Source organism: Manacus vitellinus, unplaced genomic scaffold (assembly GCF_001715985.3).
Source record: "Manacus vitellinus isolate BGI_N305 unplaced genomic scaffold, ASM171598v3 scaffold_8_pilon, whole genome shotgun sequence".
Classification (NCBI taxonomy): Eukaryota; Metazoa; Chordata; class Aves; order Passeriformes; family Pipridae; genus Manacus; species Manacus vitellinus.
In genome coordinates this window covers 7,055,692-7,070,468 of record NW_021940864.1, presented here as the reverse complement: position 1 = coordinate 7,070,468, position 14,777 = coordinate 7,055,692, and the positions used below count along the sequence as shown (strand labels likewise).

At 39.6% G+C, this 14,777-nt stretch overlaps 1 protein-coding gene across 1 annotated transcript in view; it reads left to right on the top strand.

The window, feature by feature from the left end:
• Window positions 1-10,904, top strand: part of TGFB2 (transforming growth factor beta 2) — a 61,446-nt gene extending 50,542 nt beyond the window's left edge. The window contains exons 3-7 of the mRNA XM_008929156.4: window positions 4,866-4,998; window positions 5,117-5,227; window positions 6,957-7,131; window positions 7,712-7,865; window positions 9,668-10,904. Coding sequence (XP_008927404.1) covers window positions 4,866-4,998; window positions 5,117-5,227; window positions 6,957-7,131; window positions 7,712-7,865; window positions 9,668-9,826 — 732 coding nt within the window. The 3' untranslated portion in view covers window positions 9,827-10,904. The remainder of the gene's footprint in view (window positions 1-4,865; window positions 4,999-5,116; window positions 5,228-6,956; window positions 7,132-7,711; window positions 7,866-9,667) is intronic.
• Window positions 10,905-14,777: the final 3,873 nt, after the last annotated feature.

Sequence of the window (14,777 nt, the reverse complement as noted above, 5' to 3'; positions counted from 1 at the left end):
TTCTGCTTTGTTTATTATCATGAATTATATAGTGTTCTCAGTGTACTTACAGTTTATAAAATACAGACTAAGATAATCCTTGTCCTTATTTTTATACTCAGAACTGTGTGATAGTTACTTGAGGGTATAAACATGTGTGCCTATAAATAAACAGTTCATCCTCCAATATTTTAATGAAGATTTCAGCTACTTGATACTTAAATTTTTTTAAAAATCTACAGTTGATCTGAAAAGCAAGCATAGCAGGGTGGCAGAAGTAATTTAGAAATCAGTATTTTCTGGAAACTCACCTGTCATTCTTCTGAAACCAGTTTGTGACGAAACTAAAACTTCTCACTGCTGAGTGCCCTGTTCCTGGTTATTTGGGATACACTTTCAAGATGATATCAGAGGTGAGCCTCCTCTAATGAGTGAGGAGGAGCACAGACAAATAGCTGCCAGCCAGGCAGAGGGTCTCCCCCAGAAGACTGAGCAGAACACCTTTGGAGGACCCATGAAGAATAGATTTCAACAGGATTTGTAAAATACCAGAAATCTGGCAGGCCTAAGAGAGTGGCATGTGAGTGCTGTCATCACCAAGATCCCCAGCTGGGCTTCCTAAACATATGGAGCTGTGCAAACAAGAGCAATTATTTGTTTGCATCTGGCATCTTCATGAGCCATTTCCTGCAATTAACTGCATTGTTTATATATTCATGTGTTTGTTTCACCTTGATGTGCTGGCAGTAGCTGCATGTATATGATACCCTTCACAGGTATTTGTAAAGTATTATTTTCCCCAGGTGTTTTTAAGAAGCCTCAAAATAAAAAAAAATATGAGGGAAAGGTTAGCAGGCCATAGAAAAAGATAGCTAGAAGGCAGGGCTTAAGTGTACAAGACACTTGGTCAAGAGGAGATTAACAAGTGTACTGGCTGTTTGTTTTCCTGTGAAAGGGAGGAATCACATAAAAAGAGGGTAGAAAAAACCCAAATTGTTCTTAGAATTTAGAGCACTACTGCTGAATGTAAATTACTCTGTATACTGAGCTAGAAGTCTGCTGGATAACCTTTTGGTAACACTTGTACCTATTCGGCTCATCCCCACAGAATGTGATGCCTGCATAATCCTTTATTACAAAAGGCAGTGTTACTTTATCACTCTGTTGAAAGCAAGGCCAAATAAACAGATACACCTGGAAGAACATCCCCACGTTCAGAACCTGGGGTTTGAGTTTGTTGATTTTGAGCTTTCGCTCACGCGTGTGTGAAGGTGTGCGTGCTCTCGCCTGTGCGCACACAGTTCTTGTGCATCATCAGCTGCTTGTGCCTGCAGGTGTTTGAATGTGTTGCTCCTGAGTGAGGGAGGTGGGGCTGCTTGTGTGGAAACTGTCTCCCGCTCATGCAAATGATGGAATCTGTGTCTCTGCATGCAGTTGGTGATGCACAGTTCTCCCCCCCCACCCCCCGCCTGAAAACCCTAGCCTTCCACATCATGACCTATAAATCAGACCAAACTCCTTCTACCTCTTTAAGAGACAATGTTTGGTTAATGTGCCAGATGGAAATGAGAAAGGATTAAAGAGGAAGTTTAACTCAGTAGACTTTCTCTTATGTGGGTGTTTTTTTGCCCCATCTTCTGTTAATATTTTTAGTGCACTGAAAGCTTTTGCACAAAGGCTTTCGTTTAGCTCTTGCAGATACAAGCTGTTCAGCAACATTTCTGATAGCAGTGTTTGATGTGGTTGTGATGGGCTAAGCATAAAGGTAAGGTAGTGCTTATGGGTAAGGCAAGGCAATGTTTATAGCTAAAGGTAATATCTCTTCGAAGACTAATCAGTATAGCTGGAAGAAGTAGACAAGCTTTCAAGTGCAAGAGCTGGGAGGTACAGGAAAGGCTTTTATTCTTTTTTGAAACTAAACTAGTTGATGTAGTAGGAAGAAAGGACTGAAAATACTGAAAGAGACATTTTTCAGTGAGGATATAGGCTTGAGGGTGTATTGGAAGAAAAGGGTATGTTACTGATGGGGAGGGTAAGATAAGAAATGTAGAGCAAAGTAAAAAGAACCAAACCAAAGGGGGGAAATGGTAGAGAGAACCTAAAATGCTTGTTTCATGTAATAATTTCTGGAATACTCATTTGAAGAACATAGTGTATCCATGAAAATTTCTGAGAGATTCCTACAAAATGGCCCCTTTGTTTACCACCATGTAGAGTGCTATTGCTTCAGTGTGGATGGAAACATAGAATGCAGTGTAGGAAAAGAAGTGCAGAATTCTTAATCAGATTATTTTGTGTGAGGAAATAGACTCTGAGGATCCAGCCTGGGATTTTATCATCCATTAGCTTTCCACACTTGCAACAATGTAAGAGAAAAAGAAGGAGAAATGGAAATGGTGAAGCTAGAAGGTCATTCTTGCTTACAAGTAATCAGATTGTTAAGATCATACATCACCCTAAGACTATAAAGGCACTTAACCCAGGAGAAGGAGATTCAAGCTAATTTCACCTAGTATGGCACTCATCATACTTAATAGCCTTTTCTTAAGAATGACTAGTGCCTGTTTAGCCCGTGGTGTCAGTTGTGGAAATTATCCCATACTTAGCTCATTCTTCATAATTTTCTTCCTGAACATGCAGCATAAACAACATAGAGAGAAACTTTACTTTCAGATATCATAGATACCATAGTATGGATCATATCCAGCTCTTTTAATCAGAGAATCATATCCTCTCCCACAGTGCTGTACAGTTCTGAAACCTGCAAACACTTTTCCAGTCATTCAGCTCGTTGGTGAGGATGGATTTTCCTTGTAGAATCGGACATGTGCAGTGATGATTTCTTGTACTTTTACAAATGCCTTTCATTGCAGGTACACACTGCCAGCCCTTGACTTTGTCTTTTGGTAGCAATTGGGATAAAGACTGGGATAAATAGATTTTATTTTTGCTACCAAGGCACAGCCGAGTCTTCAAAATATGTCTAAGACCAATTATAGTTATCATTAGGAGATTGCTTTTGGCACATTACTTACTTTTTAGTCCTTACATCACTGCCAAAACTGAGGTATGCAGTTTCTGGAGTCTTTGGAAAGATATGACTGTGCAGAAAGAAAGAGAAATGAGCCAAGTCCTTGTGTCCCATTTGCCTCACACCCTGCCCCCCCCCTCAGCCCCAAAACATCTTTGCAGAATGACAGCTGCATTACATCCTCAGAAACACTTGACCTGATAAAGACCAAAGGGAAGGCAAAGTTATATTTGTACTTCTCTGGGACTTTCCCAGCATTGATTACGGATTCTCTCATCCCTCTGGCACTTCTGAGCAATGGTAGTCCCCTTGCTGCTGCCAGACTCTCTGTAAACAATTGTTCAGACACTTTGTTTGAAGGTTGCCTCATAAAAAGGAGTCCCAATGTTCACTGTTTGTGTGCCCTTAGTTTCTACTGGAGAACTCAGCATTGCCTACTAGGAGCACTTAGTAACCTTCTGGACTTGAACCAACATCTTCTCATGACTTTTTGCTAAATGTGTTGATCAGAAGGAAGGCAAAGAGCTTGTCATGTTGCTTTTCTTTTCATAAGACAAATGTTATTGTAAGAGCCGCACTGTTTGCCTTTGAGAGGTCCAGCACTGACTTGAAATAAATAGGGAGACTCTACATGCTGGTTCTACATGCTGGAAAGAATCTGATCTTTTCAAGCCTGCTTTTCTGTTTAGTTACGAAAAGCTGAATTTTATCACGATGACATAGTTTCACACCTCTTTGGAAATATTTTTCTTTACATGTATTATGCAGTTTCACCATGGCTTTATTACAGCAGTGTTTGCTAGATGTCAGGTTGTTCTGGGCTGAGAAAATAGGAGGAAACAATGAGACATTGTTAGTTACTCATGTGGAGATGGACATGGATAGTTAAAGAGAGGAAAAACCCGTAACAGTATATGAAGTCGCACAGCTGGCATGCCAAAAGTTACAAAGTGATGTTATCCTGTGGTATCTTCATTGGAGTTGACTTAAGGTTGCATGGCATTCCAGCTCCCTGCATCGCAAAACTGTCAACATAGTAATAACCAGGAAACCGTCAGCCTGTTAGCAGCCAAAAGTCCAATTGGTTTCATCCTAGAATTAGGGTAAATAATAGCAGGCTATGGCTGTATGTGGGAAGGCACTCACTGAATTGTTTGACTAGGAGGAAGAGTGTGGGTACTTGAAATTCTAGCCATGCAGGGCTTGGGTTTCTTTTGTACGGGTATTTTTTATTGCATAGGCAGTAGCAAGCTTTGCTGAAACATTTGACACAAATACAAATAATGCTGGCATCAAAGTTTGGATGGAAGCAGCATCACCTGTTGCACAAATACATGTATAATATGTACATATGTTTAATGTATGATTAGTACCTGAAATCAAAAAGAAGGCTGAAAGCATGAATAAGGCAATACCATAGGGATTAGCTATGGGTGAGCAATATAATATCTTCAGTGTACAGACTACGTTGTACAGGTGGTACTTCAGCATCTGTTGTTATGCTCTAGCCAGTGTAAGTATTACTGAAGAAGGTAAAATAGCTTCTTTTGATGTTTACTTTGATATCTTGACTGCTTGTACTACAGGATGAGTTTTCAGGGCAGTTCTTTCTGTGTGATTTCTGTATATTTTGCTTGGGACCACAAGCTGATTTCATTAGAGTGGTTTTAAATCATGTTCTTCTCCTTACACATCCCAAGAAAATTCTTTCTGAAAATGTGCATTCTAAAAGTCTGCTGCATAGAGATTTGAACTGTAATAGTTTCTTCTGCTATTTTATAATGTTAGTGGTCCATTTTAATAGCAACCAGGTAAATGTTAACCTGTAGGCAATCTTATTTGTTGTTTCTTGCAGGTGTTAAAATCTAAAGAATTATCATCACCAGGACAGCGCTACATTGACAGCAAAGTAGTTAAAACAAGAGCTGAAGGAGAATGGTTGTCATTTGATGTCACTGAGGCTGTACATGAGTGGCTCCATCACAGAGGTGACAACAAGTGCTCTTTGCCTTCATTCCTGACCTAACTGCTCCTCCATTAACTCAGCAGTATTTCAGGTTGATTCCATGTGTAAAAACCAACTCCACTCACTATTATGTTTTGCAGACAGGAATCTTGGATTTAAGATAAGCTTACATTGTCCGTGCTGTACCTTCGTGCCTTCCAATAATTATATCATCCCAAATAAAAGTGAGGAGCTTGAAGCAAGATTTGCAGGTAATGAAAGAAAAGACACCAACTTTTTAAAATGTTGTAGTACTTACTAATTGAGGAGGGAAATAAAAAGCTGTTACTGCCTCCTAGATGGCATTCAGCTAATTGAAAACTTGCTCTTTTGAGAATCATGATTCTCAGCTGGTAGGAAATGGTATTAAAGGCACAAGGGTAAAATTATATCATCTGAACAAATTCTAAAATGAGATGGCATGAATAAGCTATCTCATTCCTTGCATGCAGCTTTGATGTCCTTAAGAGGCTGTGTTACAGTTCGTAGCAAGCACACAGGATATACATACAGTTTGGGGTTTAGTGAAGTCTGTTGCATAGTAAGCCATCCCCTGTTGGATAGTAGTGAGAAAAACATGCTGAATATTTTCAAAATAAACCCTTTGACTGCTGTCCATCCTAGTACTCTAATGAGTCAGACTTAGTAGGAAAGATTGGATGTTAAAAAATAAACAGTATGTAGTGTGGGTTATAGATATATGTGCTTTTTATGGACAGCAGACAAGGTGATATGGAGTAAATATATCAAGGTCATATAAGCTCCCTTGTGTTTTTAAGCCATTAAACTTTCACTTTCGAAAAGGGAAATAGTATTTAATTGACAGTACTGGAGTTATCATTCACCAGTACATATAAAACTGTAGGTATATTAGAACAAATTTTAATGCAAATTCTGTTTATACAGTTCTCATTTTTTAAAGCATATCATGATTTTAGTTCACTCGTGTTCCAAGGATTTGAGTGTATTCCAAGTATTAAGTTCTCTAACTATTGTTTCACTGCATTGGAAATTTTTCTATAAGTAAATACATGTACTGTACATATGATTAAAGCCATTGTGTGTATTTAAAAAATTCTTAGTATGATGTTTGGTCACTGTAATTGCAAATGTTACAAAAAGAAAAGTGTATCTTTTTCTGTTTAGATAGTATTATCTTGTTGGGGAGGTTAATTTTCAAAACAGTCCTAGCAAAAGGCATAACATGACTACTATGAAAGGCCAATACCTTGAGTCTCTTGCCTGTGTTATTGCCATGATAAGAAGCTAGTAAGGCAGATTGTGTTCAAAGAGAAAATGCAAAATAGGAGGTCATAGTTTGCCACTTAGAGAAGAAATACTTTGATCAATGTCTTTGCCATGCCCATACAAAAGAAGGGACTAGAATAACTGACTTCTGGGGAAAATTAGCAGATTTAAATAAACTGGCAATGGGAGATGGAGAATTTCAAAGTATTAGAGGGGAGCGAATGTGATAGAGAAAACTGATGGGATAGGAGTAAGCAGTGGGAAATGAAGGTGAAGTATACAGAGCAGCTTTAATGATGTTAAAAGGTTTTAAAAGGTACATAGCTAGTTTAAAGTTAGAAATGCTACTTTAAGTGACGTGACAAAAGAATCACTGCTTGGGGCATTTGAAACTAAGCAATGCAGATGCAATGACTTAAATTATCTTTTCTGTTACTCATTTCAATAGTTCTGGTAAATGTGCTGAAATGCCATTAAACAGTGGTGAATATGGGAGGGCCAGTACAATATATAACATGAGAACTGTGAATATCCTAGGGATCTTGGTTTGAAATTTCCCCCCCTTCCCCGGTAAACATGCTCAGCTGACACCATCATGGCCAAGTTTCTAAGAGAATATTTTTAAGAGATGGTTTATTTAATTTGTGAAGAAAAAGCAACACAATGTTTATCACCAAAATGTATTTTTTGAAGGTATTGATGACTACACATATTCCAGTGGTGATGTGAAAGCTTTAAAGTCCAATAGGAAAAAATACAGTGGGAAGACCCCACATCTTCTGCTAATGTTATTACCCTCCTACAGACTTGAGTCGCAACAGCCCAGTCGGCGGAAGAAGCGTGCTCTAGATGCTGCCTATTGTTTTAGGTAACTATGCATCTGTATTCAATATACTTAAAAAATCATACCAGCCTGTGAGGTGTCATGCAGTTGTTTATCATTGTTTCTTTACAGTTGGTATTTATACGGAACTCATCCCCTCATTTGCAGACCCACGGGGTCTGTGCAGCAGGTGTCTGCCCAGTGGTCTCCAATCCCGCAGAGACAGTGGCAGATGAGAGAGGTTGTGACTTTAGGCAGCAAAGGCTGATGAGTTCCATCTGAGATGATTCCCAAGTGCATTAGTCCCATAATAATTACAACCAAATTATCACCTCCGCTTTGCTCACCTACTCATAGAGTCCCCTCTGTAGAACCTGGGGAAAAAGACTTGACTAAGTCCTCCAGGGAAACCTTTAGCTTTGTCTCTAAAGCAAGTCCTGCCATGTCTAGGTATCCAATTTCAGTTACAGTATAAGCTACTATTGATTTGATTTGGTTGAGAATTTTTGGGACTCAGACTTGCCTGCCTGTAAAGCATCATTCAGGGAGCGAGGAACTGGATTATTTTCATTCCCTGTGTTGTTTTTGTTATGACCAATGGGTTTGTCTGTACTTTATTTCCAAGGAATGTGCAGGATAATTGCTGTCTGCGTCCACTTTATATTGACTTCAAGAGGGATCTTGGCTGGAAATGGATTCATGAACCTAAAGGATACCATGCTAATTTCTGTGCAGGAGCCTGCCCGTATTTATGGAGCTCAGATACTCAGCACAGCAGAGTAAGTAGTGGTTTTGCTAATTTTCAGCTTCTGTAACTTCAGTTTTATAACTGCAGGGTGAACTATGTTTCTGGGACTGACATCAGCACCAATGCTCAAAGTTTGTCTCAATAACTAAAGATGATGAAATGTGGTCCTTTTGAGGAACTCACACATGGCCTCAAGCAGTAGGAATGTATTGACCCAGAGATTTTTTTTGTATGTGTTCATCAATATGATATGGTTGAATTGAATGCTTTTTGTGCATATGTAGCCTTGGGAGGTGGCCTGGGAAGGGCCTTTCATTATAGAGCAGGAGTGGATGATGGCACAATGAGCTCAGTCAGCAAAGGCACTGAGGAAGTCACTGTCAGAGTAACGAAAGGGCTGAGTGGTGTACCACCTGGTTATCACTTACGTTTATGACCTACCATTTCAAGATTAGCACTTGCCATGCTGAATTTCATGAAAATGTACTGATGGATGTCCTTCTTTTACTTCAAAAGATGTATTCTTTCTTGTACTTTGAAAATTTATATGTCTGGGATATTGAAGAACCAAATGATAGTCGTCTAAGATGGGACTTCTAGAGATTAGGTGTGGTATTTTAGTCAACTGCCTTAGGATGAGCAGTAGTCTGCTGAGAAGTGCTTATTTCTCTCAACTGTCAATAGGGATGTCTAGACAGTAAATGCAAGAGGCAGACATTTGCATCACAGTTGTCATAAAGTAAGAATTTCACCCTCAGGTCCATACTAAGAATGATGTCTCCCCTTTTTCAAACCTTCCTTAAAATACCAGCTCCATGTTGGCCGACAGGGAGAAGTCTCCATGTCCAAGGGACAGCTTGTGTTCCTTTTGGTTAGTAAAACTGAGATACGATGTAAATTTACCCCTTTGTAACTGTTACTGGCTGTGACATTGCTAATGGTACAATGTTGGCAGGCAGAGGTATAAATAAGGTAAGTATGTTTCCATGCTGATGTGGGGTAATAGTGTACACATTTTGGAGCAGCACTTGTTTGTAAAGGAAAGAGGAAGAATAACTGTCATGGTCACAAATATGTGGTTTGGATAGTTGCCCAAAGAGTCAGAAGTTGCTTAATAAAGTAGTTAGTGTTGCTGTCCTGAACAGATCTTCTGTCTCTCTAAACTGCAAATGTTGTGTTGAAGTTCTAGGAAAAGGTCACTTGGTGTTTGGCTAAGACATTAATGGCATCCTCGGGAATATCTATGCATCATCAGTGGCTAACCCTACATACTTCCCTTGCAGAGAACCATGCATAGGAATCCAACATGACATAGGTGATAACTTCACCACAGCTGGTTCTCAACAGGAGTAGCTGCATCTTGAGTCCTGGTGCTTGCAGGGTGGCCTTAATGAACTTAATTAACATAGCCAGAGGGTAAAAGCAGATGAGTACCTATGTTGTGAAGGGCTTACTTCTCTCTTTGGTGCACTTGTAAAGCCAAAATGCTGCAAACAGCAAATGGCAATCTGAATAAACAGATAAAAAACTTTCATTTTCTTCTTTCCATATGAATATAGTGTGTGTGTTGATTCAAAGGGCTACACTTTAAAGGCAGGCTCCAGGCATGTACCTGTTTTGAGGTTTAAGACTATATGTACAAAACCCTAGCAAACTGAGGCCATATTGTGACACCAGATTGAAGTGAAGAAACATAAAAAATATTAAAATCCAGGAATCTTCATACTGCTTTCTGTAGGCATTCTCTCAGGTGCTGTGGGAGGAGGTGATGCAGAAAGTAATTTGGTTGTTAAAGGCGGATGCCTTAATCTGTTTTTTTGTTTCTCCTTCTAGGTACTCAGCTTGTATAACACCATAAATCCAGAAGCTTCTGCCTCTCCGTGCTGTGTGTCCCAGGATTTGGAACCCCTCACCATCCTCTACTACATTGGCAAAGCACCCAAAATTGAACAGCTGTCCAACATGATTGTAAAGTCTTGCAAGTGCAGCTAAAGGATATCCCCGAAACAGCATGACGTGTGTTTATTAAAAAAAAAAAAAAGAGGGAAAAAAAGAAAGAGAGAGCGAGAAGGAAAGAAAGAAAAATAAAAACCCAGGTTCATCAGTGTTAAAAAAAAAAAAAGAAGAAAAAAAGTGGTACTAGTCCGAACTGTTTGAAAGTTTTTGGTTTTGGTTTTTTTTTTTTAAACTGGCATCCGAAGCAAAACATTGAAGGCTTTTTTCCTACATTTCACCTACACATAGTGTGAGATAGACAAGAAGCAAAGTTAAAGAAAAAAGAAACCTTTTAAAAAATAAACACTGGAAGAAATTTGTTAGTGTTACTATGTGAAAGGAAAAAAACAGGAAAATCCCATGAAGTGGAGTTGCTGTATCTGTCCCGTGCCTTACTTGATCTCTCTGTATTGTTACGCAATAGGCATCCTACCCATTCCTCTTAGTTGTAGAGTTAACAGTGCATTATTTATTTGTGTGTAAAAACTATTAAATGAACATTTCCGTATCGCCATTGGAAAAAAAGAAAACCAGCCAATGTGGACAAAGTGGAGACCAAATAAGCTGCCAGAAATACATATAAAGCCTAAAGGAACACAAGCTCAAAAGAATCAGAAGAATAATGGTTAGTTTAGTTCGATTAAAATAGAAATCAGTTATTACATTATTGACAAACTCTGCCTTTAAAATACCTTATTTTTTGTGCCAGCTGCCTAGAGAGACTTCTTGTAAGGTCTCAAACCCTTGTTTTAAATACTGAATAATTTACTAATAAAGGACACTCTGTTTCAGTCTCAAAGACAAGTCTATAAGATTTTTTTTTTTACTGTAAATGATTTAAAATGTCAGTTTAGTAAACCAGTGAAATATTTAACATGTACTGGTCTAATCTTCAGACCTTAATATGTTGCTGTATAGCTATGCTATGGGATTTTTTTTGTTCTTTTGGTATATGTAACCATACCTAGAGTATTACAATAGGTGGGTAGTAAAAGCCAGCTTAATTGGAAACATATCTGTAGATCTCTATTTGTAAACTATTAAAAAATTACCTACTTTATGTGTAATGTGTAAATTTTCACCATATTTTTGTACTCTGTAATACTGTCAGCTCTCATGACTTTGAATTTGAATTTGGGGCTCTTTTTGATCACTCAGAATCATGTGTTTCCCTCTAGCTGGCCAGTATGAGTAGAGTCCCTATATTTTGACTTGCACTACAAATACATGTTTTATAATAATTGCTATACATGTGCTTTGTATATTGTTCATCATTATGGCATAAGCTACCTGACTCCCATTTGTTTTTCTGTTTCATAAAAAGGATGGATTAAAGCAATCTCTCCCCCCCCTTCTCCCCTCCTTCTTCAGTTGTCCCTGTTCAGAACACTTGAATCGCGATGCGGTTCGGATTTCTAGGCCTTCCAGTTTTCATTCGGCGTTCAAACAGATGGGCAGAGAGCGAGGTGTCAAGAGATGTCCCAGCCTGGCTGAGATGAGGCAAACCCTTGCAGAGAATGACATTCACCACTGTGCAGAAGGCTGGTAGGAAGGGTCTGCCGCGGCGATGTTTGGGATCGATGCACAGTCAGAGGCCGTGCATCAGCCTGGCATGCAGGGACGACTTGGTCTGTGGGACTGGTCCTGCTCTTACTGAGGTAACAGAGGTTTGCCTTTAACTTCTGCAGTGGCACAGCAGGCCCCTTTAGGCTGTTGGTATGTGTGTAAGGATTTGCAGGATCAGCCCCTTGATTTTTGCAAGCTTGCTGATTTTTTTTTTCAATTGAGTTCATGTTAAAACTCCTTAAAAAAAAAAAAAAAAAAAGGAAAAAGGAACATGGGGGGTCCTAAGATTTTTGTTGTTGTTACGTTTTAATATTGTTGAGGGAGTTAAAAAAAAAAATCACGTCACATACTTCATTTAAAAAAAGCTCCAACGTAAATTAGCAAAAAAAAAAAAAGAATCATGAAGAAGGCACAGTCATTTCATTTCACATGATGAATGCTTTTGCACAGCAGAGCTGGAAAACTGCAATACAGGCATACTACTTCGATGGGAAGGGCGTTTTCTGTTATTGTCCTGAGCAGTGTTGAACGACACTCCTGAGCTTGATGTTGTCTGCTCCAGTTTTAAGAAGTGCAATTTCTTTGGCTTCAGCGGAACACTGATGCAAAACTGAAATACCATGGTGGCTTGCACATGCAGCTCCTCAGGACTTCTGTAGAGCCCGTCCTTATTGCCTAGTTGGAAACAAAGCCCCAGAGATGATTTAATGCCACCCATTGACTCAGCGCAGAGGAGGAGGTACGTTAGACTTCTGATTTATTTAGTGAGTTGAGATGAACAAGTGAAAAAATCTGTCCTGCTAACACTTGCTTGAGCCAGACTAACTCCAGTGAGAAGATGCACTGAACTCAGTGAAACTCCTCAGGGTAATACATACTCTGGATTTTGCTGTATATGGCAGCAAAATTAGTTTTATCAGGTTCAGTATGAGAACTGTATTTTTGTTGGACAGGAAAGGAGGCAAGGATGAACATTTTACAAAACTTAAAAAGTTATTTTGCAGTTCTCTGGTATGGGAATGCAGCTCAAAATCAGTTTTGAAAATGTGGTATAGGAGATAGCATAGTTGTCCAACTATACTCACTATGCGCTGGATGGAGCTGAAAACTTTGATTTGGAGTTTTTCTCTAAATTTAGGTATAAAACACTATTTCTGTGTGTCATTGCCCCAAGGTTGAGTATTTTTTTCTTTTTTTGTTCCTCAAAATGCACTGATTGTATTTGAAATTCTCTATTATAAAGCTCCTGCTTTTTTTTTTTTTCATTTTTTTGTTCATTGGGCATGTATTTTCTTTTTAATTACCAAGGGTGTTAGGCCTGATCCTACAATGTGCAGAACTTACGGATGAAATTCCCCTCTGCAGAGTGGGGTAATGTGAGTCCTAAGCACTGCTCAGGTCTGATGTAAATACCCCTGCAATGATCTTTAGATGGATCTGCAGCAGCTCAAGGACTTTGCTATGGGCCTTATCATGGCGAGGTAATTGCCACTGTCTGAGCAGAGTCCCTGAGAACTGATGGTAAATGGTCAGCATCTTGAAAGATCAGACCCAAGGGGCTGACTGGGGCTGAGGGGGAATCATAGCACTTAGCTGGGTGGGGTTGGACAGCATTTCCTCTGTGTTATAACTGTATGGTTGGCGTGGTTTAAAGGAGAAAGAAAAGAAACTTAAAGGACAGCCGTGTTGTACTTTGGTGATCGATTACTCTGTATTTTAACACATTGTATGTCTGGTTTTGTGGTGCTCTAGTGGTAAATAAATTATTTCAATTATATGCTGGTGTTGCTTTCATATGGCAGTGTTCTTCTGGCACAGGCGATCCCTCAGCTCTGGCTCAGCTTAATCCCTGCAACGCCTGATTTGGTGTGGGCTTTTAGTGTGTGTGACCTTGACGTGGTCCTGCATAGGCTGAGGTGAAGAACAACCATCCTGAGCATGAATCACATCTGCTGTGAGGATTGCTTTCCCCTCATGCAGTGTATGTCTTGGTCTATAGACAAGAATTGGCTTCTGGTTGACTGCTCGGAGCAGCAGTGCTGTCCCGGGTGTGTGCAGGACAGGTACTGCCCTGGGTAGGAGCTGTGTTACTCCACAGCCCTGCTGTGCCTGATCCTTCACTAGAACCATACCCTGGCAGGCCTGTTACAGCTGACACCACTTTTAGAGGCTTTCCTCTCTGGTATAGGATCTCAAAGTAGTTTCTTCCTCATTTCTGTAATGCTGTGGGAGATGGGAAGGTGATCTGTTTTCTGATGCCTGTACACTAAGTGATCCCACAGCACTGCATCCCACAGGAAAGCACAGTGAAGCAAACTTGGGTTTGTATATTGTTCAAAATAGTCCACAATGGGATGAGATGGGGTATTAGAGGAGAGGCAACAGACATAAGTTGGAACATGGCAAATTCTGGCTTCGTGGAAGGACAATATTTTTACAATGGAGGTGGCCAAGGCATGAAATGGGTTGCCCAGAGAGGGCATGACTTCTCCATCCTTGGAGATGCTCAAAACTGTCTGGGCAAGATTCCAGGCAGCCTGTTCCAACTGTGCCTGCTCTGAGCAGGAGGTTGGGCTGGAGACCTCATAAACCCCTGCCCACCCAAACAAACAGTCATGTTCCAACCCAACCACTATTTCTGTCATGGGCTAAAAGAGCACAAAAAACGCTGTTTCTCAACTGCCTCAGTTATTTCAGTTTGCCATCAGCAACCATGTAGACACATGGAAGTGGTTTTTTTGACAGAAAATAGGACTCCCTAGTTTGTTGTAAATCTCTCTCCATGCACTCTGCAATATGCAATTGTATTATCTAAGCAAATAGGAATTAAGAAGCCTGGTATTGCAGCTTTTCTTTATCAGGCTCTAGTCACTTAAACAAATAAAACTGGTGGGAGGAAGGACTGCAGGATTGAATCATTACTTTTAAAGTTGATAAAATATGAAAATGCTTCCAGACCAGAGGCTGATGAGGAGACCAGGAACTGCTCTTCCTGATGCCTTTTCTGGCATCTAAGGAGTGCTTAGGATTTCTTGGCATGAATGAAAGAATATGTCATATTGTTTAGAGTTATTGTGATTAATTATAACAAATGGACTCTGTGGTCTGTCAATATGTTTAAGAATGCAACTTGGGATGAGCATTAAAAACAATTTCAGGAATGATTTCACCACAGTTATGCTTCAGCCTTACATTGATCTGCCTTAATTGATTTCAGTGAGTTTATACAGGCATAAAACTATAGTCCTGCAAAAATTTCTAGATACCAACTTTCGTTCTGTCTACTTTTAGTTACACAGCAATATGCTTTGACATGAATGTAATCTGCCAGCCTCATTGTTATCTGAGGAAGTCCTCACACTGCCTTGAGGTGAGAATATTT